The 26,499-nt window shown below is 44.8% G+C and overlaps 1 protein-coding gene across 4 annotated transcripts; it reads right to left on the bottom strand.

Annotated features, from left to right (window-relative positions):
• Positions 1 to 931: 931 nt before the first annotated feature.
• LOC149340846 (cytochrome P450 3A24-like) lies at positions 932 to 26,499 on the bottom strand. Of its 4 annotated transcripts, none has more exons than XM_089549735.1 (14): positions 26,345 to 26,499; positions 17,427 to 17,523; positions 17,305 to 17,357; positions 17,113 to 17,206; positions 15,925 to 16,041; positions 13,251 to 13,339; positions 12,151 to 12,296; positions 11,064 to 11,179; positions 8,840 to 8,969; positions 8,052 to 8,212; positions 6,709 to 6,800; positions 6,465 to 6,608; positions 4,425 to 4,587; positions 932 to 1,510 (listed from the first exon to the last, which is right to left on the bottom strand). In XM_089549735.1, the coding sequence occupies exons 1-14, from the start codon at positions 26,455 to 26,457 to the stop codon at positions 1,415 to 1,417; spliced, it is 1,611 nt and encodes a 536-aa protein (XP_089405861.1). In that variant the 5' UTR covers positions 26,458 to 26,499; the 3' UTR covers positions 932 to 1,414. The 4 variants fall into 4 exon arrangements, with proteins under 4 accessions (XP_089405861.1, XP_089405862.1, XP_089405860.1 ...); XM_089549736.1 differs by lacking the exon at positions 26,345 to 26,499 and adding an exon at positions 26,086 to 26,329; XM_089549734.1 differs by lacking the exon at positions 26,345 to 26,499 and adding an exon at positions 22,003 to 22,311.

Genomic DNA, 26,499 nt, shown 5'->3' with positions numbered 1-26,499 from the left:
CACTAACGACGCTGAGGCCGGTTGCTGCGGCTGACTTCTCCGTCCTTCCTCGTACTAAAGGTTTCTTGTAGCGCTGGTCTCTTTTCACTTTCGGCATACTGCGTACACTGCATACGCTGCGTCAGATTAAACAAATCTCCGCGGAGCCAAGCCATGCCCCAGATGGGCGACATATCCTCTATCGCACCATGACGTTATTACAGCTACGACATTTAAACGGAAGCTTTGTGTTCAAGCTCGACGGACCCATTTAAGGCTAAAAAATAAAATAAACCACTGCATTAAAGATTCTTAAGAAATCTGACGCTTCAGCTTTTGTAACTGCATTCTTGAGAGATTTCGCATCGCCCTTCAAGGTACCCAACTCTCGAAAGCCTTTAACACAAAGTAATATCGGTTCCTTGTTGGTAGCTGAGCCGAAGTCAGCCGATCGCTTGTTGTTATTATGTGCGTCTCCTGCCGGGACACGTGCTGCTGCTATGCCTACCAGTGTATGTGCCGGCTCTTCTCGTCTTCTGCAATCCTCCCTCGTATATAATCTCAAGCCGACGATAAACGTTAGTATTTTGCCTTAGGACACTGCCTCCTTTGGTCACTGCCAGTGGTGCGGTCTGCATGCATGGATTCTTAACAATACAAAAGCCCCATAAGGTCCGTATCTTCTGTCATTTTGCCACTGCTCCCCGGCTCAGCTCATGAATCGTCAGGGTTCCCGATGCGATAGATGTTCTTTATAATTGATAATTTGCTTACACAAGATCGCTTTCATTTAAGCAACAAAACTAATGAATCTGCTTTGCGCTCCTAAATAAAACCTGCGTGACGTCACTGCTGCGGTAAGCAGGAAGCGTCAAGGTTTCCATTCGACGTTCTGTGTGGTGTCCCACGGTGGCCGCTACAGTTTCCTTCGGGCCAACTTTTGAACTGCAAGTGTTTTCGAGTTTGTTTATTTGCGCAGAAACTAGGGCCCAATTCATGAATAGACAGAATACAGCCCAGGAAAAAGACGCAGGCCCCATCAATAGGTCTTTGCATTTAGGACACCGGGCTATACATACCTGCAACGGCAGGTACCGGTACCAGCGTCAGCGCTACATCAGGCTTGTGGCAATGTGGCGTGAATGTGGTTGCTAGAGTGAATGCACAAGCACACTAAAAAGAAGAAGAACACAAGCGGAAGGGAAGTAATTAGTTTAGCGAGACTACTGCCCTTCATCTTTTTTTTTTATTTTTCAACCTCATTTTGAGACATGCGGCTTAGCGAGGCCGCTGCCAGGTTTGTTTTCTTTTTTTCATTTTTGAACGACTTCATGTTGACTGATGCATGGGTAATAAGAATAAAGCAAGCAGGGAAAAATAGATTAGGGTGAATGAGATCCCTTCAGCTCGGCTGGTTTGATGTCATGGGGATCAGTCAGCAACTGGCGGGCAAGCTGTTCCTCTCCCTGATGCCCACGATGAGCTCCTTGGGTACCAGGAGACCGAACCCCGGCAGATACTCGAGGGGAACCTGCGCAGTCGGTGTAGGAGAGTTAAAAGCGGGTAAATTTGCTCTGATGTAACTTTGCTCGGAAAAAGCAGTTCAAAAGGGGACCAAGTCAAATCACAAATAATTAAGAAATTGCTCGGCGTTTCGAGCGAGGTTTCGGAAATGAACTTTCGTTCCCTTCCAAAGCGAGACAGGAGCAAACAGGCCGAGTAGTTGAGCCGTTCTTCTCTACACCACAGCGGTCATTCCCAAACTTCTGCCTGAAGAACAGATACATGCGAGCTGCTCAAGCAAACGCGTGCACCTATTATCGATCCTACTTCATCGTATGAGACAGATCACTGCTTTCGCACGTGCATATGTATTGGACCTCTACGAACAATCGTACACTTCACTGCGATGCGTGTTTTAGCACACGCGGAAAGTTCAGCAACAATCTAAAAGAAAAATACTACTTAACCCATGATTCCCACCGGTAGCCCATATCATTCTCTATATTTCTACATCGCTATCTTGTTCTTCGTCGCTGTCTACCACATCTTCGTCGTCTTCATCTTCCTATTCTTGCAAGCCCACGTGGATAGCATGAATGATTCAGTCTACCCTCCTTTCTACGCAGCAGTGTGTGCAGCGTGCCATAGATTTTCTCACTGTTACCTACAGAGAAAGGCGGCTCCACCGTCTATGCGAGTTTCTAACAAAGCCCTCCATCAACCGCGGGAATGCCGGGAAGATGAGGTTTCGTATCTGACTTGCCTATTGTTGTGCATGAAATGGATGCTCAGCCTTAACTGTACGCCTCTTCTAGAGGCAAACCTCAAAGAAATGATATGAAATTTTGCATGCAGCCAAATACCATACTTTACCATGCGGCAAATTTATTGAAAAAGTGAAAACGCACTTTTAAAATAATTCAGTCTGCATTAGAGGAGCGCATCGCAGCGCAGCTGCCATTTCGGAGGCAAAATCCACGTTTCAGCCCAACTCTGGCCAAGCCAAATACATTGCATACCTTCTCCTGTGTAAATATCTTCTCTAGTGGTTATCGATGTTTTCAATTGTCGGTTAAGCTTGTCGCACATATTTGAGCGTGCCAAGCAATAAACTTCAGTTGAAAGCTAGCGATTTTCTTTGTGCGTTTCCCATCGTCCCGGTTCCATTTGGCGCCATTTCTGCTCTTTCTACAAGGATAAGTTGTTGGGGAGTTGATGTCGGTATTCCATATATAGAGCGCGACCAACGGGACAGAAGAAAACAACACACAGTGGCACATTACAGCCTTCTAATGTGTCACTGTCATGTGTCCCTCGTATTTCTAGTAGTATTGTTGTCCAGGTTAGCTGATGCCTTAATTTTTATGAACATGAGCTCTTGTGTGAAGACGTACAAGTTTTGCCGCGAAAGTTGAACCCGAAAGTAGGTGCAAGAGCTCATTAAAGTTTGGTGAGAGTTGAAACTAGAGACACTGAAATGTTTCGTGGCACTCTAATTCCTAGAGATTACGTGTAAATTTTTTTGTCGTGCCATAGCTTGGAGGTTCAGCATTTCGGACACGCTCAAGAGATCACCTGCTCTGCACCTTTGAAGAACGACTCAGTGCAAAGCGTTAGTTAGTGTCAGTCGCAATTAGTCACGTAGCACCTATTGAAATGAGGTACCAATTCGCAAAATGAGACAAATGAGGTAATTTTTCCTTCGATACTGAATAGGCATTTTTCATGTCGCCTGTTCGTTGATCCAATGTGCTGCCAACCAAAGGCTCCGACTGAAAATCGCCAGCTGGCGGCAGAAATACACTCTGCAGTAATAACATCACTGCACTCTGAACATTAATTAGCCTGTATGGAAGTGCAAAGAGTGTGAGCTGTTCTCTAGCGAACTTCCTTTAGGGGCATGCTGCACATATCCCGGTGTAGACTCTTGGCAAAGGAGGCGTATTCCCATTGCAAAGCATAGTAACTTTGTGCAGTTAGCAATGAAAGGAAGCTTTTAAAAACGGCGCCTGAGGTCTTGAGTTTCGCAAACAGAGGAAATCAAAATCTCAGTTAAAACCTTCGAAACTGTTAGAACATCGGATGTTTTGAAGAGGGAATTTGTTTCTGTTGCCAGCAATAAGCGTTCCGTATTTTTAGTGATGAAAATCTACTGCGGCGTTCGACTCAGAGCTGAGTAATATTACCAGATGCGAAACATCTAGTAGGAGCCATATATTAAAAAACGGCGGCCCGAAGTACCAAAATTCGGGTGCTTGCGAATTGCGCACTACTCGCGGGCACTAACGTAAACTGTGTCCAAGTTGCAAACTTCGGGACTGCTCCTGTACGCACAACCGCTTGCGAACATTATCAGTGAAACAGATGCATTAATGAAAATCCACAGATATAACAGTCGGGCAGATAATTAAGAGATAAAAGAAGGGGAAATTTTTTCTCAGAACAAGATGGCGATATAGGGCAACATCTATTATTTCCTATTTCCAAATGGCTCCGCTAATCGTAAGTACCCAGAAAGTGGCTACTGCGACTAGTCACTTTTTGAAGCAGAATTTCGCAATTGGTTTGGTATAAGAGCTTTCGGTTTCGGCGGCATACCCGGGCCTAAAAAGGGATTCGCTGGAATACAGCTTACCTCCGTTTTACTGCATTCGTGTTTATAGTATACTATCGTGTATGATAAAGCAGGTATGGATGTTTCTCAGCTACTGGAATGTCTACTAATGTAATGGTATCCCTTTCAGGAGCTGCGTCCACACTTATGGACGCGGCGCAATGTGCACAAATTCATGGAAGCAATAAAAATGCGCCGATATCTCAAAAGTCTCTAGCAAGTCCTTGGTAACCCATCTTAAAGGGGTCTTCCGATGATACCCTATACATTAAAAAATTTTCAAATCAGAAAATTTAGTTACTGACTCAACGATATACACCCTCCTCACCTTTGTTCTGGAGCACTTAACAAATTCCACGTTGTGAACGGCGTGGAGGAGGCAAGTCTTCACGAGCTGAAGAGCAAATCGCATCCCTATGCAATGTCTGGGTCCTGCGCCGAACGGCAGGAAAGTGTATGGACGTATGGAGTTTATATTTTCCTCGTTGAACCTAAAGCAAATAAATAAAAACAAGCCGTAAGCCTATTGATATCAACGCCGTTAGACGAGCAACACAGTGCTGATTATTTCTATTTTATTTTCGTTTATTTAACGCGGTCATACAACTATAATGAAAATTTCAAGATAATTTACGCTAGTGTGGTGTCCTTAAAAAAAAACAATTTTCTTCGAAAGATCGTTGCAATTGATTGAGAAAATCCTACAGGGATTGCTGTGCCTACGCACACTGACTTGTGCAAGACTAGTCACATACAGGCTTGCACCTTGTAAAACTGGTCTATAGATCGTCTATAAACTTCGTATAGATTTTATTGTCTTTCTGTAGATAGTTCCTTTTGCCTATTCACAGTCTATAGACCCCATGTAGACAAAAGTCTACTAAAAGTGTATGGCCATAAATGTATAGATTGCCTCGAGACTGTATACTTGATTTGTATTGCCTATAGGCTATTCTTTACGATTTGTCTATAGATTATAGACCTTATAGAGAAAAGTCTATGGGCAGTATAGACTGATCAAAGAAATTTTTGTAAGGGAAGCTGCTGCACAAGCTTGCGGCGCCGTTCAAGACTGCCTTCAGAAAATCTAGCTCTAGCATATTCCAGTGTTATAAGGTCGCACGTTTGCAACACTATGAATTTAAACAAATACCTTAATTGCTTATATCAATTCTGCCCACGGATTGGGCGAAGGCATTGATGAAATGCTCGATTACCCAAAGGAGCAGAGACTGTTTACACAACTAAATCGAAATTCTGCAGAGAGGAATTTTAACGTAGGAAATTTTCTGAACTTTAAATTAACTTTTTTGTTGATGCCACAGTGGTGTGAACTTGTCGTCCAAGACACGAAAAAAAAAACATTTGGTGTGATAGCGGCTACCCGTATTGAAATATTGTTTCCATCACGCTGGTAAAGGAGCATTGAAAACACTTGGAACACATGCTTTATAAAAGGTGTCCGACAAACAGGGTCCGCTGTTGAGCCGTATACCAACGTCGTTAAGCTCCACTGTATCGCAGACGTTAGTGCCAGAGGTCTGCTCATCGTAAAGGGTTTCAGACTTTCAGGGCTGTCTGATGCACCCTGCTGCACAACTAGACAGAGATAAATCTGTGGTCTAGTGCCCTGTTAAGGAACCTGGAGAGTTCGTAATTTTATTCAAACGTTTTTCAAGAAGAATCTTTTCTTTACCATATATAGTTAGATGGGGAGCGCCATTGACACCTTCTCCACAAGAGACAACCAACTAAGGCGAAACGCAGTTACATGTTTACGACCGAGAAACCGAGAAATCTTTCAGGCTGATATGGGTTGATACTATTCATCTTTCAGCCTCCTTAATTCTAGGCTATAACTCCTATTCTACGTATTTCAACGGTTGCCTTTCACATAGCGCTAATCCTGTCTATTACTTTTACACTAGCTTCATACGGGCTCTCCCATTACATCTACCAGAGCACCCTTCCCCTGTGTTCTCTAACTCTAATTTGTTGCTATAAAGAACTCGATGCTTATTGAAAATGCATCGGAATGAGAAGTCACAATAGGATAATTTTAGCGACAGTGTCGTCTAACTGCTTCGCTGTTAACTGTAAGCGCAGGGCATTTTTATTATTCTTCTGGTAGGCAATGTGATTTAGCTTCTCGCGACATTTACTGTCGAGTACCAGTGACCTATACTGCCGTAGTGATTAACGACGGAAAACTGTGAGTTTAACAAAACAAATCGTAGCTCACTCGTTGTACCTCATGTACAGCAATGGCTGAGGTCGCTATTATCATCTACTCCCCGCATTAATATTCTCGTAGACTTGGAAGCTGGCCCGTAGGGTCTTCTTTCCTCCTTTAGACAATAACACTCACCTGTCGGGGTTGAAAACCTCCGGTTCCGGGAAAAATTCAGGGTCGTTGTGTATTGCCTGTACGGGTACAATAATGGCGCAGTCACGGAGAACTTTGACCCCTGTGTCTCCGAGCACGTAGTCCTCAAAAGGTGTCCGCTCTAGCCTGTCAAAAAGAGGTGAGAATCGGCGCAACATGTATATGTGGCATAAAAATCGTTTTTCAGACCTCATGCAACAAATGCGAACTTTCATTTGCATGTTACCTTACTGTTGTGGGCATTATTCGGAGAGTTTCGTTCACGACGCAGTCCAGGTAAGGTAGCTTCATAACTTCGTCGTACGGCGGCGAGCTTCCCTGTGGTGACAAGGAGGAACAAAGTGCGAAGTGAAGAAGATGTCAAAATCTATCTTAGAATCAAAAGAGAGCTGAGACTAGATGCTGTGCGCGCCTTAAGCTCAATTTTATATCTGTAAAGCAAAAATTTCGCCCATTATAATGTCACTTCATCGTCTTTTTTTCCTCCGTTCATCCAGATAGGGCCCGGGATTTTAAGCTTCGTGGTCGAGCCTCATAGCCACATAACCATCGCGGAATATACCATATAACTTGCCGCTTTCGCGCAGTAACAACATGTCATCCCGGTATTTTGAAGGGAATGCTTTTGGCGAACTATGTGTGTCTGTCCCTTTTAGGCTCTATTTCTCCCTCCTCCGTTTTTTCCCAGTGAGCTACTGATCTTTCTTTCATTTTGCATCTTTTGAGACTTCTTTAATTCTTTTCAAAGAGTTCGCGCTTGCGCTGCGAATTTCTCGAACCCCTTCCTTCAGGAAGAAGCCGCAACTTTTGCGAAAGGAACTCCCTTGCAAATTGCTAGAACAGTGCCTTTATAATCAGCAAATTATTTCTAAATGTATGCGCAATTCTCTGATGCACTGTTTCATTATGTAATTAGCTCTATTACGATATGAGTAAATTCAGCATTGCTGAATATTTATTTTTGTTTTTAGGGTACAATCTGAGATAATGCTTCTTGTACATTCGTTCCTGTCGTTTTCTCGGTTTTCACTTTTCGGCATGTTTTTCTGCTGCACTCCAGTTAACTGCTGTAGATGCGCACTGCGCTACAAAATCACTCTGCATACTTAGAATGAAAAAAAAATAACGGAAAAATCTGGCTGATGCAGCCATATTCTAAATTTCGTAGTTGTTTTAGAGAACACGCCTATATTCAGTTCGGACTAATTCGTACGTTGAAAAAAAAACAGTGGAAAATGAAGCGTGATTTGAGCTCACGTAAATCGCGATGCGCACTGTATGAAGTCGGTAAAGAACTATTTTGATAAAGTTGCGGGCTGCACCCTACTAATGCAAGAGACTTGTCGTGTAAAACGTAAAATCCACCAGTGTTGGATGACCTACCTTTTAAGCTGCCCAATAATGAGTCTTGCTCTAGAGAGCAGCGGGGCACAAACGTTTGTTTTCACTTCCACTATCTTATTATCATTCGGCTGAAACTAATGGGCATAGCAGATACGGCAAGACAAAACAAAAAAATAATTAAACAAGAGACCGCCGACCAAAGTTAAACAAAAAAAGACCACTCACGTGTTTGCGAAAGCACTCGTCCACTTCTGCTCGTAGCTTATCCTGGATGTGCGGGTTGACGGCCAGGAAGTAGGAGGCGAACGAAGCAGTGGCGGAGGACGTGTCCTGACCCGCCAGGAAGAACAGGACGCATTGGGCCAGTGCTTCCTCCTCGCTCAAATCTTCGCAGGCGAACATAAGCGAAAATTGTTTGTGAATTTCATTTTTTCGTGAATCGCTGCAGCAGAGTGTTTGTAGTACATCGCTTCATTCTTACCCATACGCAGCAATTCTGGCCAAAAGCATTTTTGAGCGCTAAACACTTTATTAACGCAGTTTTTTCATCTAATGAAAGATTTCCCTATAGCAATCAATATATACGCAGATCACCTGACGGAAGTCTTGATATTTTTCTTCTAATAAAATTCTTGCTACGGTCAAAAGCGTTCCCCATTGGGCTTCTACGGGAGTTTTATATGCGGTTAAATTCTAGTGGCCCGTATACTGTGCGATGTCAGTGCACGTCAAAGAACCCCAGGTAGTCGAAATTTTCGGAGCCCTTCACTACGGCGTCCCTCAGAGCCTTAGTCGCTTTGAGACGTTGAATCCCAATAACCCATAAACTTATATGTTCGGTGCGATCCATGGAAACACTTTTAAAGAAAGATTTTGCTACGGACCAGAAGAATGAAACATTACCTGTAATATTTCAGTAAAAGTACCATATTTCGAATCTTAAAAATTTTTGTCCGAAATTGTTGGACATGAAACGCTAGGCACTCAAAAAATATAAAGTGGGATAAACTCACTCTTCACATCTTTCGGCTTCAGCGGCGAACTTTCAAAGTCGGGGCTCAAGATTTCCTGGTCCGCTTTGGTCACTTCTTCTTTTGAGACTTCTTGGGCATTCAGCATCATTTGCAAAAAGTCCTCGTGCCGCTTTTATTTCGGCGGGAGACACAGGAGAGACGTAAAGTAAAGCGCCTGAACATTGCGTTAGAAGACCACAAAAAAGCTAAACTTGTAAAAGAAACAATGCAAACCAAAGACCCTCGATACCTCACCCACATCTCTGTCACGAGTTCGAATGAGAGTACCGGGAAAAATATTGAAACTTTATCTTAATGTTTCTCGCCAATGAAATCATCTCTAATTCGCCTTTCTCACACGGCTGCTCTGCGCATGCTTGTCTATCCTTCCGGAGCTCCACTGGTTGAAAACAAACTGTCAGCTTCTACTCCGCATTCACAGTTCATGTTAGCTACAAAAGCAAGCGACAGGTGGTAGCAGCAGCTGTTAAACACGTACTTGCCATTTTGTAGGCGCAGTTGGCGCCTCGTAGAACCAGAGGGCGCCTGCATCACCCACGTGAGTTTGTTTTCGACCAGTTTTCGGGCTCTCCCCGGAGGGCACCACATGCATCTCGTGACAAAGTCGGATTTCCGCTGAATAAAGGCCACCACGGTCACCAAAAACGCAGCTTTTGGACTTCAGTGAGAACGAAAACGGGATTGAGTTGTTCTTGTCAATCTTCGCAGATATTAACTTTGGCTGTAATATTTTGTGTCCCTTCCCTTTTTCTTTAATCCCTTTACCGCTGGGTGATACGGAGAATAAAGGGGTCAGAGAAAACCTAAAACTTTCGTTTAATAACTTACTTCTAGCTCTTGCTAAATCCAGATTTTGCGGATACTAGTACAATCGTTTTTTTTTTTCTAGAGGAAAAGCAGGCTAAGCTGCAGTTTTCCTCTCTTGATTGTAGCGAGAACAATCAATGTCACGTCTACACCTTCTGTCTCTAGTAATTCGTCCTCAAACTCCATTCCTACTTACTGCCTCGGACCGAGAACAGCGATTAAACATTTCCCTTAGTTACTTCTTTATCTGACCGCAAAGTTGAAACGCCCTTACTTTAAAACTTGAAACGTCAAATAGTGAAAACCACTTTGTTTTTCTTTTCGAACTTACGGTAGCGTACTGTTTCTTGCCTTAACCCTTGTACCATCAGCAGCAATAAAGCGCGAACAAGCCGTCTGAGCCACGAACAGCAAAATTAAAACCTCTTAGTCCGGGGAACCTAAAAGCTAGCCTAGGGTAATTTCACTTGCAAGTCTGCATTTTAGAATTGTTAATGAACCTCACTTGTATATCCTCAGCAGGTGCTAATATGTTGGTGTTTTTGTGTTGGCTCTCCTTTTCTGTTGTTAGCGTTTTATACTTTGGTGATAGTACACAATTTCAAACAGCCTGGTTCATCTCTTCTACGTCTTTAATCCCTCGACATATCCACCACCCAACAGTAGTGATTCAAACGAAACTTTCAGCATTTCTTATTTCGTTTTTGACTGCGCAAAATATGACGGGGAAGGGCAGCCTTCGCGGTTAATGGAATGAATTAGGATAACTTTTTTTTTTTACTCCTTGATTACTGAGCTAAATCTCTGCTTCTGGAAGCAGCCGCTCTAGAAGTCAAAAACAATCTACAACCGGTTTTGAACTATTCACTGACGTCATTTGCATCAGCTGAGAAAGTTTCAGGGAACGTTAGAGAATGCGGCCCGATGCACGCTTTCGTGTCGGCGTATTCATGAAATGAAAACTTCCATGTAATCATATTTACCAGGCGCCGCCGCGGTGGCTCAGTGGTTATGGTGCTCGGCTGCTGACCCGAAAGACGCGGGTTCGATCCCGGCCGCGGCGGTTGAATTTCTTTGGAGGAGAAATTCTAGAGGCCCGTGTACTGTGCAATGTCAGTGCACGTTAAAGAACCCCAGGTGGTCGAAATTTCCGGAGCCCTCCACTACGGCGTCTCTCATAGCCTTAGTTGCTTTGGGACGTTAAACCCCATAAACCAAACCAAACCATATTTACCAGGCTACTGTCGTACCACGGGCTAACTACGAATACTAGCAAGAACCACCGCCTAAGAGCCACACTAGAATCACATTAACAGGAATTTCATAAGGCAAGGATCTCGCTGCTACAACGAACATAATTTCAGGCAAAAGTGGGTGAGAGAAGCATTGTGCTTACAGTGTTGCTTTCTGCGCGTTGTTTCATCATTTCCGTTGTTGCATCTGTGTAGAAAGTAAAAGCGTGCTTGTTGAAGCGGGCTTTGTGGAAACTTTCGCCTAACCTCTGAAAAAATGCTGAAAACAAAAAAGTGGCGCATGCCCAGAATGAATAAAACAGTCACGAATAAGCAATTTCGCATCTCATTAAGGAGCGAAGTTGAAGCAATTTGCTCACAGAATCCTGTTGAGGACGCAAGGGATTCAACTCATCACCGACAGTGCGAATGGCTCATATGACACTTCGTGCTCAGCGATATTCAGGAAGTCCTAGGAGTTAACCCAGTCGAAAAACACAACAAAAAAGCTACTGCCGACGGGAAAAAATTTCTGCAATGTTTTTGATGAAAAACTTGCAGCAAAAACAGAGTTTTGGGTAGTTATTACAGGAAAGTTCAACAGGATTCCAGATTAAAGAAGTGTGCTACACAAAAATACTACAAAACACAACAAAAATTTGTTATTAGGACAAAACTAAGCGTTTTGTCGGAATTCGACATGTTTAAAAAACACTTTTTAAAAGCTAGGTAGTCTTGTGTACTGTAATGAGTGTTTATTTTGGTATTTTCATTTTTGGTTCTTGTAACCATTTGGATGCAACCAGAAAGTTTAATAAAACCTACTAATACGTCCACTAAGGAGTGCGCATCGCACGTGCTCTGGATGTATTTCATTTCAAAGGGCGATATAAAGGGCAGAACCTTTTTACAGTCCCGGCACACAATGCAGCAAACTATGCAAAATAAGTGCCGTAATGCAAGCACTATGAAACCGACCGCAAGGTACCATCGCCCTATTTTTGTTATTTATTATGAAATGCAACGCCACGGCGGGATAATAAGCCGGTGAAAAAAGGGTGAAATGTGCGGAATGTTGCAGTCTAAAATTCAGAGTGATTAGTTCTTTCATAAAAAGATGTTTGCCGCGATATCCCCCCCCCCCCCCCCCCCCCCCGCCTTCTGCATCTCTCGCCTCACTCTTGCCCTCACTACAGGCCTCTGAAATGAACCTTCACGTTACCCGCGACAAAAAAAGTGAAATGCTCTGACCTGTGAGCACAATCCATGCCGTTACAGGCGTAAAGAAGGCGTTTCTTGCACTTCGAACGAAGGCACCTTCTTCATCAGACTTTGGTGAAAGCCTGGCCCCGAAGGAACACCTTGAGACCGCCTCAAAGGTGAAATATCCATAGAAGCTTTGAACACAAGAAAATAGCAGTGGCAAGGTTGGAACATTCCCACCATATGGCACGTTAATTACCTCGTGTGCGCGCCCTTTTACCCCTTCGCGGCACATTGGCTTTTCCCGTACTGAATGCGGTACTTTTTTTTTCAACATTAAGAAGAAACAATACGAGACATCCCTAAGGGTATTTAGGGTGCACCCTGGCATCATGCCTTCAAACACCTGCAGTGCATCTGTTGGTAAATGCGTTATATCTTGCGAATACTTGACATATGCTGATAAGTTCTATCCGTTGATTCCTTTTAAGGAAAACATGCAGGACTGGTTGGGATACTTAATTTCTGCAGAGAGATTATTCCAGTGGTTACATACACCAGCGATCATGCTCATTTATCTTTTGCAATTACCAAGAAGAACGTGTACCCTTGCGAGGCTTGAAAACAAATAAATTCTTTCGCGTGCGCGCCAGTCGAACAAAATTATTGCTACGTATTTTTCATCCATTTGTTACCGCAAAAAACGCTGCTGGTCTGCTCGAATTTAAATTGTAGGAACTAAAAATACTCAGAATACCTAAATTGCCAAGTGCGCTTTGCAAGGCTGACAGCGCCTGAAGCTAAGGCTTTAATTCCCCCCCCCCCCCCCCCCCTCCCTGCTTGGCTGAACAAGAGTCTGCGTAGTGAAAGACACTGCTCAAATACATTTTCGCAGGGACCGGAATCACAGTACTAATTGGGGCAGATTTCTGAGTATGGATATTTGCGTCTCGCGTCTGTCCAGCGCCCTACAACTGCTGAAGAGATGACCTTAAAGGAGCTTTGGCGAGACCTAAGGTTCGTTAATTAAGAAATAGGCCTACAGTATGGGATATTAGTTTATATCAGGGCTGTAGCTGAGAGCAATTCCATTTCATGAAATTAAATTATTAAAGGCGCGATTCTAAAATAAAAGTACCCGTTTTTACCCTTTAGTATCGACGTCTTCTGACCGCTTGGCAGCTTCTTTCAAGCGTTCTGACATGTGCAGAGCGCACTTGTCGACGGTCTCTTGCATCTGTGGATAAGAGGATCCGTGCACAAAGGATTTATTGGCAGTAAAGCCGCCCGCTCAGAAAGCCAAGCAAGCCATCGAGCACCTGTGAAGTTCCTTCATGAATCTTCGTTAGCTCAGGTTCGGAAGCAAGGTTACAAACGATCTTAAGTGTAATTCAAAATATTATTTATCTTTACTCTGTAATGTTTTTCCAGGCGACAGACATGTGCTTTCGTTCATAGGGTTTTATCTCAAAGGGACGTCGTAGAGGAGGGTTCCTAAAAATTTCGACCGCCTGCGCTTCTGTGACATGCAATGACGTCGCACAGTAGATGGGCCCCTTGAATTTCGCCTCCATCGAAAGGCGACTGCCGCTGCCGGAATCGGACCCGAGGCTTTCGGGTCAGCAGCCGAGCACCACAACCCTGAGCTACCGGTGTGGCTTTAGACATTGTGATTTGTTGACTGAAAAAATTAAGGGGAGACTTAAGCTCCGCCTGAAGGTATGACGCGCCAACATTAATGGTTATTTAATACTTCTTGCACAATTAGTACCTCATTTTAGTTAAACAATCGTTAGCATACATGAGTAGACATACTAGACTTCGTGACACACCACAAGACATAAAGGTCTCCAATTAATTAAGCCGAACAAACGTGCTTTAATGACCTAGGGGCAGCCCATCTGACTCGCAACCCATGGGCCTTGGGTTCCATTCTCTATTAATTAACCGAATGTTCGTTTCAGACTAATTATTTACTTCACCCTCTTACATGTCATAATGACATCTGAGTCATGCTAAGACCTCATAACCACAATTTAACTGCAGTTGTAACCATCTTCATTCCACAACTCAACATGTAACCACACGACCCTCCCTACCAATCGGGGTTTCCTCGACACACCAACGTACACAACTGCGGCAGTTTCTCCGCTGAATGGGAGCTTAATGCCGTCGCTTAAAACGCTCTTTATTATATGCCTTTGAAGCGCATTTTGCCCGTGACATCAGTTAGGACGTGTAGCCCACCGTTGCAATGGCTGCCTAGGCTGATGGTGATTTGGTCGCAGCCGGATGCCAAAGAGCATGAACAAAGCACGACTGCAGGCCGTATGCTTTTAAATGTGCTCACTTGGGGCAACGGAAGTTTTTCTAAAACCGACTGGCCTATGAGATTTTTTTTTTCTTGTCACTCAAATGTTTTGTATTGCTCGTACGTCATGTAAGACAGGTAATTACTGAATGTGCTGCCTGACAAGACCCCCACTTGATGCCTTAGATGTAAGTAGACCTTGACTTGCGAGTTATGTTGCGTGCACTCAAACTTATACCATGTCTTTATCGCCCTTGCGGGCATCAACAAAGCCTCAGAAGTGAATGTACACACGAACCTGTTTAAAATGACAACGTGCGCCATAACTGGTCAGGAAACTGTAAACTGTGGCGTTCAACGTTCCGAAGCAAGACAGGGGTTATGAGGGACGCCGTAGCGGAGAACTCCGGATTAATTTAGACCTCGTGGGGTTTTTTAGCGTATGCTGACATCGCACAGCACACGGGAATTTTTTGCGCACCGTCTCCATCCAAATGCAGCCGCCGTGGCCGGGACCGAACCCGCAACCTTGCGATCAACAGCCGAATGACAAAGCCTCTGAGCCGCCACGGTGGTTCATAACTACCCAATGCCGGTTACGCTTCGTTGCCGCTTTATCCTCGGTGGCGCATACAGCTTTTGTCGCTACATCAAACTTCCAGGGAAGCATCGCAGCTAGTAAGAAGGTATTCAAACACCTTGACAGCGCTTTCGAGGCATTGCTTATCATTCTGAACGAAAAAAAATAGCTCAAAGGACGGGACAAGAGAGAGAAAAAGAAACACCCACGAATGCTGATTGGATTTGCTGTGTTTCCGTTCAGAATGTTAAGTCACCAACAAGCCCAGCAAGGTATGTGCATTGCTTGCTTATCATGTTATCACAATTTGCATGCTGTACAGTTCTTATGCTCTGCTCAGCCATTTGCCTATCATGAGAAGTAAATTACAGCGCTATTACCAGCACTTTCGAATCGCTTCCACAATGGAACCATCTGTGATTGTCCAAGATCTCTATAGGTATCGTACGCTGCATGGGATTTCAGAATCGCCGAAGACGGTGATGGAAACCAGTAGCGCGCCGTTTTTTTTTTTCTTCGCGCAAGCATTCCTTGGTTTGGTTTGGTTTGGTTTATGGGGTTTAACGTCCCAAAGCGACTAAGGCTATGAGAGACGCCGTAGTGGAGGGCTCCGGAAATTTCGACCACCTGGGGTTCTTTAACGTGCACTGACATCGCACAGTACACGGGCCTCTAGAATTTCTCCTCCAAAGAAATTCTAGCCGCCGCGGCCGGGATCGAACCCGCGTCTTTCGGGACAGCAGCCGAGCACCATAACCGCTGAGCCACCGCGGCGGCGCAAGCATTCCTTGATTATGCACCTGCTTTCCTGGCGCTAGTTGTAACTTCATGCTTAACACCAGAAAATTGCGAGGCAAAGTATAGCACGAAGGATAACATCACAAACTGCTATTACACGTTATCTTTTTGCCTACCCCGAACTGGGGCTTACCTTTCGCAGTTTTCCTGGTGTGAAGGCCGCCGATGTCGCAGATCGAAGCTTCCGCCACTGCTCTGGTTCAACGTTAAGCATCAGATTGGCCAAGATAGGGTCGTCGTACTTGTAAATCTGCAAGAAAATCTCTTACCTCTACGAATACTTCAGCCCACGCGTTCAAGCAGAATATGTTCACATGCTCTGATCGGTTGATTAGATAGTTTTCAGGAGCTGTAGGTTACGTATGCATAGGGCTTACTAAAAGACACAGGTCATGTACGGTAGTGACGGCAAATGCTCGTAATTCGTAAAAGGTCGATATCACCACTGACTGCGTGTCGTTAGTATAAGGCCGAGTAATATGATAGGCGCTATCGGCAGTAACTGGGTGTTGTCAACATCAGCTAAGCCTTCGTTTTTGAGGGATAGCTTCAGAATGTAATAAATCCGTATGGCGGCGAAAAGAGCGCGTTCAGCCATCGCTCTCGCTTTTTCTCTACTTGAAAGGGTGAGAACTCCGAAAATTTTTTAGTACTAAGGCCACAAGGCCATGCGAAAAAGAATAGCGCGGCAGAAACAAATTTCTGTTACAAAGCTCAGCTCGATTGTGTTATTACAGTGACACATCGTACCCTTTATTTATCACCTTTCCCGTGCAATTTATTAAGGTGTTACTTTATTGTCTTCCTGCAACGCTCATATGCTTTGCGACAAAAGATTCGCCCGCTAAGGGAAATCTCTTGTAGCTGTGGTTGCTAGCAATCAATCGTACAGCCGCAACAAGCACTTCTAGGCCGCTGCGCACAATGTGCCTTTATATTGGTCACTGCAAGTACCTGAGCAATTTCCTTGTAGATGATTTGCGTCAATTTTCTGAAATTACTCTGTTAAGGACGTCAAAAAACTCTCATAGTTGCGCGTATAGGTTGCAGGTGTGTTCAAATGGAGGGCGCAATGCGGTGGGGCACAATGTTCATGCATAAGCTGGAGTGTTATACTAGGCTTCGAGTGAAAGCGTGCTAGCGTGCACGCAGCTGAATTCTCTCTAAAACTTGAATGCCCGAAGTTGTTTCGCCGCGCGGTGCAAGAAAAAAAAAAAGGAAATCAGTATGGGCGGCACTTGTATAGAGTCTGCACTGGTAACCAAAACCATGCACTGTACTAAATGCACCACATAGGCTCTCCGAATTAGGGCACGCTCACCCTTCTTTGGCTCTTCGCGCCATCTTTAATCAGAACGACCTTGATGAGGTCCGGGTCACCGACGTAAAGCACCGGCTTCCCATCTTCAAAGGACCTGTTTTTCAAGGTAAAGTGTTGAACGAGCAGAAGATTAGAACTCGAACGAGAGCCTCCGACTTATCTCGCCTAAAAGCAGGAGCAGCACTTTTTTACCCAAACAGGCGTCCGTGCTTCTTGTAAAGCTCTTCGTCTGCAAGGTGCACCGGCTACAGGGGAGACGAGATCCTCGTCAGGGGGAGTTTTTTTCTGGCGTAAAATGCACAAATTTCTCTCACCGTAAAAAGTTGTTTCATCTGCGCACCGAAGAGCAGGGAGAAATTCTCGTGTGGAACGCCCTGGTCTTTCCAATAATTGCGGTACCGGGCGGCTCGGCTGTGGACAAATACGAACGTTAAATGGCGTTCATTAAATTGAACTCACAGCTTTAAATCTCCGAAAAGGTGCAAACGAGACACATAGCCCTACTAGTCGCTCGGTATTATATTGAATTGCTGCAAATTAGTATGTTTGTAAGTTTGGGCAAAGGAGCCCTTCATTTCACCGAGCTTTCCCGAAATGGCCGATAGAAATAATACCCCATTTTTGCTTTTAAAGAGGCAAGGACTCTAAAATATTCATGTATAAACCTTTTGCGGAGGGCTGTGATCGAAACGAAACTCAAAGTTACCGTCAACGACACCCAAAAAACGTCGCGAAAACCTGGATAACAATAGACCCAACTTGGTGATGCTCTAGCTTACAGAAAAGCGGGAAAAAAAGGGGTATTTTAAGGTTCAGTTCTAACGAAACTGTAAAGCTGGCGACAGGCAAATTGATCAACCACAGTTCAACTAAGGCAACGAATGACTAAACAGTGTTGGCTATTCGAGCTCAAGGTTAATCCACACTTGCCGCCATACCTCTCTGCAACTAGGCATGGGTGAAATATTTTAATTTCTGTGCGTGCAAGACGCGTTGCATGAGAATTAAAGGTGGACGGAGGACAACACCACCAAATTATTATTATGAGCAAAAATTGATTCTCCGGCTGTTCTTTGCAATGTTGACGTTTGTAGGAAGGCAAAAAACAGAATTCTTGGAGAGAAAATAAGATTTAAAAAACTTCACGCCCGCCAATTCAAGCTGATAATAAGGTCGTGGATAAGTTTGAGGACATCCATTCTTTTAAGATCACAGCTGTAGTTAGTTTCTCTTCTTATCATGTAAAAAACAAATTCGCGAAGTATTTGTGTCCATATCGTGAAGGACTTTAAAAATTTTGTACGTTCAGTTTATCCAACAAAACTTACCTCATTAATAATTATTCTCTGTTAATATTTTCTATCAGTGTTAGTTGTCATCTTTCGTTCATTTTGTTTTCTATCCTGGCATTCTGTTAGCAAAAAAAAAACACAAAACTTCTGCGAAAACTCAATACACAGCAATTTGAGATTATTTTTGCATGTGCAATGTAAATTTCCTGACACCGGTACTAAACTGAGTATTTTTGGTAAGTGACCTGCTGTTTTCACTATGGTACTCAGTACGCTGATGCCATGTAGGAGCCCCAAGAAATCTCCTCCCATTTCTCAGCAGCTTTTTTGCCTGGGGACCCCAACAATACGTTGGAAATAAACGAAATTAAATTAAATGAAATTATCTGGTTTGTCAGTCGTTTTACAAGCGCAATGGTGTACGTGGCTCTCGCGTTCGCCTGCGCTGGAGTCCTATTAACCAGAGCCTGTTGACCTCCTTAGCGGGTTCTCCCTCGATACTGACCTCTATGAGTGGTGCATGGTCCGTCCTCTCATGAATTTTTCACCATAAGCAATTCAGATTTTTGAACGGTGCACGTTAGGCCTCCAGCTCGGGCATAGTTCTACACATTGTCCGCAGCTCATTGCAGTGCGCCTAAAATCTCTCCATTCGAACCGTATGCGGCCGAGAAAGTGATATCGTCCCATAAAGTGCCTCTCGAATTCCCAGTATAGCACCTAGCAAGGTCGAATGACGCATGGCGATATTGAATGCGATCGGACCCTTGTGGTGTTTCCTTTCCTGCGGGAGGGGGACTGTATCGAATCTGTTGCCTCCTACGCGGACAGCGGCGATTCTACTCTGGAAGAAACCTATGATGTAATCGTAGGTTTTCCTGCCGCATTAAGTCGCAGCTAGGTTATCTAAAATAAGGTGATGATTTACCTTATCAAATGCCCCTCGCTTTATCTTTGAGAGAGGCGCCATAACGCGTCAGGCATCTGAAACGCCTGTATAGGTAAAAATAAAAGCATAGCCCAATCGCACGACGTCAAGCTATTTATACGTCTGTCGCATTGTTGCTTGAGATTCTCTTCAGTCATTTCAACCCACCTCGATTGAGAGGTCACTGCACCGAGACTGCAAATATATCGTCTTTACCGAGAAGAGCACTTGAGTACGGGAGAAAATCGTACAAAAATACAAAGACATGCAGCCACTCCTTTCACTGATTCTGAAATCCGCGCCTCATCAAATGAATTCCTCGCCGACAGCGCTTTGTTCGTTTCTCTCTCGCGCAGCGCAATTTCGGTTCGTGGAAAGCACTCGGCCCGGGCCGCCCAGAAATGAGAATGGGACGCGCCGTTATCTTCGCTTGCCGCTCAGTTTGTATGCGTGAAGCGGTCTAGCCTGGTTAATAGTTAATTGGTTGTAAGAGAATTAAAGGTGCAGTAATCCTATCACTTCTCGGTATACGCTCTTCGACCGTGCCTTCAGTGAAGGGAGGAAGGTGGGAGCGAGAGGCGAGTGAAAGAGTCACGTGATGCCTTAGTGGAGGACTTCGGAGTATTTGCGATCCCCCGGGGATTCTTTTAAGTGCACTGACATCGCACGGCACATGGACGCCTTTTGCGTTTCGCCTACTTCGAAACGCGGCCGCCGAGGCCGGGTTCGAACCCGAGTACTGGGGCTCAGGAGCCAAGCGTCCTAACTACTGAGGCACTGCGGCGGGTAGTCGAGCTTGACAACTTCGTGAGCGCAAGCCAAGCACCTAGCTTAGTACCGCTTTTTCCGGAATGTTACTGAGGCCGCTATGTCTTAAAAAAAAAATGACTTCAATGCTTTACAGCGTAACGGTTAGGAAACACTGGCGGATTTATGGAGGGTATACGCTCCCCTCCCTTCCCCTCCAAACATCATGAAAAACCAGATTTTTTTCAGCGAACTCCTGAATATGAAATTACACAAATATAACTGCCCCTTCCAAAAGTCACCCGAAAATCCGCCCCTTGCTAGAAGTCGGCACACAGCCGGCATCTGTTAAGGAGTATTGCAACGAAGGGAAGTCTAATCGGTACGTCACGTGGTTTTGTCTTCATTCGTTTTCTTTGATTCTCAGAGAGCTTGGAAGGTTAAACGTCATGAAAATTATGTAATACCACCAACGCTGAGATGGCTCGCGAAGCAGAAAAGGAATGGGGGGCTTCATCTGCGATTTTCACAAAAACTTCTTCACATGTCCAGTTAGCAACCAAGCGGAGAAAGGATATACCATTATTGCATTTATGCGAAAAGTTCAGCATAGAAGCTTCCCTAAATGTAGGATACTGCAGTTGGTAGTGCCTGCTATCGGCCTTCAGTTCTTTAATAAGCCAGTCCCTATCCGAGGTGTCAATAAAAAGCGCGGAGAAGCATGCGAATGTATTGAGAAATGTGTTGCAAGCAGCTGGTCTAGACAGCACGCGATTATCACAGTAGGCGGCGTAAAGTTCTAAGAAGACAATTAGTGTGATGTAGGGAGTGTAATGTCTCAAAGCTGAACACTGATATCTCTCAGTGCACGAGCGGTTTTGCATACCGTGCCCTCATCGAAATGCGGCCGCCGCGGCCGGTTTTTGTTATCATGTCCTTGGGATCCGCAGCTAAATTACATATCCACTAGGCCATAGCAGCCAGTCACTAGATTAGAGGCCTTTAGCGTGACGTGTACCGCCACAGTTGCCGCTTATCCCATGCGACGCGCCGCGCCCTTATCAAAATGGTCTATCGACAGTCTATAGATTTCTTAGACTCTATTGCCTTCCTATAGATATTTCTTTTTGTCTGTTCATAGTCTACACACTGTCTATAGACAAAAGTGGACCAGAAGTGCATGGCCATAAATCTATAGATTGTCCACAGCATTTGTGTTGCCTATAGAGTGCTGTCTAGGATTTGTCTATAGACAGTCTATAGACTTCATTGACAGAAGTCTATTGACTGTCTAAAAAATTTTGTAAGAGTGGTGCGTACGCGATGATTAGCCCCGTCCGACGCAGCAAACGTGGGTGCGTAGCTGGCCAGCACGTGGTGCCCTCAGGGTGATCTGTGCATGCGCAGTGGTGCTACGCGGTAAGCGGTAGCAGTGGCGGTACGCGCTATGTTAAAGGCCTCTATTAAAGAGTGAAGCTAAAGCGCACTTGAAATGGAGAGTTCATGGAGTGACCAAGTGGAACATGGACACCAACGCCAATTGCGCATGAACCTTTCGGACCAGGGACGATAACTCAAGAGTAACTCCCAAAGTACATTATCCTCACTCGTATTGTGTTTCATGTTGCTTGTTCTCACGCTTTCTATTCCACTGACCGCATAGTTATGTAACCGTTAGCTGCGGAAAACACTTCTTAAAATGCTTAAAGCACCAGCTGATATCCTTAAATCCGGTATGCCACTTACTGGCACTTTTTATTCAAACACGTTTGTATGGGAGGTGTGTTTCTTTATCACTGCTTTGCTGCACAAAGTGGTTGACAACTAAATAAGTCCGTCCAAAAACGGTATTCGATATATTAACGCTTCGCGCTCCTCTTAAAAGAAGTTCAGTTACGGAACGAACATCTCGGAGCAACTCACCTGTAGAGCAGAAAGCCAATGGTGATGATTATAAACGGCCAGGCAAAGAAGACCAAAATGCCCGGAAAATACATTTCGGCCGGTGAGGCTGCACCCCCGTCTTCCACTAGCTCCTGTCTTGCTTCAATGGACATACATGTTTTCTGCCTCCACCGTTGTGATGATTGGCTAGCGATAAGAGGATAGTGTCGCCTTGAGCAGGATCGGGCTGACGGTCCAAAAAACTGAGCTGAATCTTATCGGGCCAAGGCTTTGACGGACGCTGGGCACTCAACTTGCGTCGGACACTGTGCGACACCGTTTGTTAAGGGTTCTCTGTACCCTTATTATTGACCCCGTCCAATCGGTCTGGAACCGGGTCGACAATTGTCTGGATTTGCCCAGAAAGTATGTTTTAGATAGCAGCCACTCGCAAAAAAAGAATAGGCGGGAGATGGAAGGGGTTTACCGAACTTTCCAGACCTAGAGCGGTTGTGTACGAGTGTCAGTGTAAACTGTTACTGCTGTTTGCTTGCAGTTCGCAATCGGCCCAATAACCTCACGTGTACAAGAGTAGAGTGGTCGTCTTGTGAGGAAAGGACAGCAAGGACAAAATGTTCGTTTTCTTCATACGGTTTGGTTTTCGGATAAACTACGTTTAGAATTTTTCTGCAGCGAACAAGCTTAGTAAGAGTCTTGTTAATCAAAATTTATACAAAAAACAACCTTCTAGAAATGTATTTGTGCTAACTATGGTTTTAAACTAACCTACTGATGCAAAGCAACAAGTACCTTAGACCCATATGAGAAAGGACGCTCCAGTTACTGCCAAACAGTCATCAATCGCCTCCCGCCTTTAAAGAGACACTGAAGAAAGATATGAGTTGACTAGACCAACCGAAAAAAGAGCTAGAAAAGGCAGAAAAAAGAGTGGTAGGGTATTAACGTAACTATGCCGTGGATATGTCTGAAAGCATGTGTTTAGCCTGCTTGGCTCATGTTTTGCCTTGCTGGGTTGTCGACACGTCTGTCCACGATATTAGTTGGATTATAGTATTAGTCGTTGAAGACGACGATGTGCCATGCACACCGCAAGAGTCTGTTGCAGTTTAACACGAGGCCTGACCGGTTGCGGCGATGGCATAGCGCTCCCGTGCAGTGGCCAGCGAAGCTGGTCTGTTCGCGCAGCCGCGGGCTCTAATCCCAGTCGCGGCGATATTGACTTTATTCATTTATTTGTGGTTCCGCCATGGTCACCCTCAAGGCAAAGCTTCGCACAAACCCGGTCAGCCGGTTCGACCTTGTGAAGTAGTGCCTTCGCATTCAAAAATACAGCTGCCGCCACCACCCGGCGGATTTTACAAGTAAAATGCGCGCCTCTACAACGAATTTTAGTACAGATCCCGGAGGCTACACAACGCCGCCATTCACTGTCAGCAATGTCAGCACAGCCAGAATTAGTCAGAGAATCAATTTTTTTCTGACAGCAATAGTTGTATGCAGTTGTCCTCAGCGTCGCTTTAACCCACTTTAGCCGTTGTTATTCAGATCAAGGCTTCACGAGCAGAGAGAGTCGAACTCTGCCTTTAGAATGCAAACCGTATAACACACGTTGCCATCACAGTATTAATATCTACCAGTCGCCTAACTGCACTTAAGCCATTGAGATCAAAGGCGGCAGCTATGACAATTAGATATTACAGTTTGGTGGAAAGGATATGTTTACATAGGAAATAAACAGGAAGGCGTGTCGACAGCAGTGACTCTCTAGCACATGGCTGGCGCCTGGGCAGCCCTTGGCACTGAGATGGCTGGAGGGATAATACAGGAGGCAAATTCCGATGAAATGACGCTACAAAGAAAGGTTCATTGCAATCGGTGTAAGAAGATAAATGCGCGCGCGAACAACGCGAGCAAAAGCGTACTATCACAAGCGGGGGTTTTATGCGGGTCCCTAAGCAAACACGTATCGGCCATCCCATCGTCGGCACAGATAAGTCGGATGTACCGCTGCGGTTAGACGCAGAACACTCGTCCTTCTGTCGTCCTGTCACTGCCGGCAAGCGACCGCAACAGGAAAGGGTTCAGCGCGGCGACGCCCTGAGAAGGCCTTTCGAAGCGGCCTGCGGGCACTTTTGACCCTTGAAATAAAAAGTAAATGTTGGCCCTTGAAATGCAAAGTAGAAAAGTTGATTAGCTAATTTTAGCTAATTAATCGTTTAATCATTGAACTCTATCACGTACACAATGTCCACCTTGCTGTACAATCTCTCGACGTATCTTTCGCAGGGTTTAAAAAAAAACGATCTGTAAATATTAAAAAAAAAGTACTCGGTGTATAACGGATCGAAACCAGGAGTATCAAATGTGGTGCTACGCTCCCACTGTTGCATTGTGGTCACGTGGTTACTGCTTGGGTAAATTTGACCTTCATTGCAGAAAGCGCGTCCTTGACAAACGTAAGTAGTAAAAGCTAACACTCTTAAAAAATATATTAAATTGGCAAGTTTCATGCCCGTAGGGTAAACCGCGTGTTTCAGCAAGCGCATTGTATTCTCGGACAGCGGCACCATCCGTGTTATTGTTATTATTCTAAGTTATTTATTTGGAAATAAAAGGTACAGCAGAAGGAATGAAAAGATTTGTGTAGGCCGCGGCATCTGCAATCCAAGCATGAAGCACCTGAGCTGTGGCCAGGTGGGGGATGGGAGTGGATTGTTTGAATGCGTTAACAGCTAAAAGGCTAACAGCGTTAACAACCAACAATCCTGTCAAAAATTTTCAGTATTGAAATATTATCAGGTATTGTTATGGAAATATTGAAGGTAATGGTTCATTCTTCAGATGAGTGGAAAAATCTTTCCCTTAGAGCGTTTCCATCAGTCGCATCGAGCAGTTCAGACCGCCTAGAAAACGAATGGGTAACACTTTTGACGACAGCAAGAACTTTAATAGCAAAAAAAATGCAAGCCTTCCGACGGGATGTCTGCGGATATATTGATTGTTATAGTGAAATCTTACACTATATGAAAAAGTTGCGTTCACAAAATGGTTCCCGTTCGAAAATGCTTCTGTCTAGAATTGTTGGGTATGTCTCTGAGGTTGACGTACTTAAGTTCGTCAGCCTCATACATACATGCTTAAGGCGAGCAGTATCAATGAAACATACGTAAGATGGTCAGCTATTTGTTTAATAGTACGCTGGACCCGAGCCGTCAAGCCCAAATTCGTCGTACTATTGGCCCCTATGTGGTCGATTAGACTAGAGAACAATATCATTAGCGAATAAACTCACGTTATAAGTTCCGTAGCTAAAATAAAAATAGCAAAAAGTGTACCTGGGGGAGGGATAAGCTATGCGACGAACAGTTACCAAATACTTGTACCCGATATATCGAACACGAAAGGGGATCGCGAAGCAATTGATGTATCTATATTTAGATCTAGAAAAAATCGGTATTCATGAGCTTATATATAACCTAAGAGCGAGAATACATTGCATCCACGCTAGTGGCGCATTTTTTGCAACGACATAAGTCCTGCTGGCATGCAGGCAGCGCAGATCCCGCTAGGCGTTGCTAGGTCGAACCTTCTTCGCATAGAAGCCGCAGAGGACGGATTTTGGAACTAGCCCCTGCCTGTCATGGGGTGATTAATCTTGTTACCAGTGCACTATAAATAGAATAATTGTTGGTTCAAATTAAGATAAAGTTACTTTCCGCAACACCTTCGGCAACAAAGCACGCCACGCGACGGCCACCGCAGGGCTTTATTTAGTTTGGCTTCACCGCATGACAGCGATATGAAGCGTAAAACTGAGTACTTGGTACCGCTGGCCATCCTCAAGCACAGCCTACGTTCACCTCGCCCTGCAGTTTCACAGAGCTAGCGCTGAGGACAGGTGCCCAAGGCCGCGCGTATTCGCGCGCGAAAAGTAATCGAAGAGAGGGGTTTGGAGAATTGCCGTTTGCACGGCCGCGGAGCGCAGTTCCATATGTGGAACGACCGGCAAAATCATTTCGATAGAAAGCTCTACTTCCTACGCTTTTACGCAGTATCTTCAAAGCTAAATCTATGTTCGATACAGCCAATAATTCAAAATACCTAGTTTCGATATATCCGGGCTTGACTGTAGTCAGAGCAAGAGATTGGATTCCTTGCCATAATCCGGCTGATGCTGCCGCTTCTGGTTGTGGCGGTGGTACTTGTTGTTGTTGTTTACCTCGTAGAATGGCGCCTGTTTCTGGCGGCGGTAGAAAGCTTTGTCGCTATATCTTTTCTCTTCCTCTCCATGTAAAGCATACTGTCGGCATTTTGTCAGTGAACCTGCGGCGGCGTTCTTTGTACCGCCCGTCTCACTTGCCTTCTGAACGCAGCATCCTGCATCCCGTTATTTCTCGCTGCTCGGTACGCCGTATGCTCGATCGAAGCACCACTCCACCGCTTTGCGTCCCCGTGAAATCTCAGATAAAGCATGGCTACTACTCTAAAGTGCTCCAAACCTGCCCACCATTGAAG

Source organism: Amblyomma mixtum, chromosome 6 (genome assembly GCF_055824585.1).
Source record: "Amblyomma mixtum isolate Tamu chromosome 6, ASM5582458v1, whole genome shotgun sequence".
Lineage (NCBI taxonomy): Eukaryota > Metazoa > Arthropoda > Arachnida > Ixodida > Ixodidae > Amblyomma > Amblyomma mixtum.
Note: the sequence above shows the minus strand (reverse complement) of the source record. Positions and strands in the feature narration are given on the sequence as shown.

Bases quoted from the DNA above. Each gene is read 5' to 3' on its own strand.
- LOC149340846 (XM_089549734.1), bottom strand. From the start codon at position 22,136: ATGTCCATTGAAGCAAGACAGGAGCTAGTGGAAGACGGGGGTGCAGCC. The intron at 11,180-12,150 runs GTCAGAGCATTT...TTTTGTTTTCAG, and splicing joins GGCATGGATTGTGCTCACAG to CATTTTTTCAGAGGTTAGGC. The intron at 4,588-6,464 runs GTGAGTGTTATT...TATTTGCTTTAG, and splicing joins GAGGTTTTCAACCCCGACAG to GTTCAACGAGGAAAATATAA.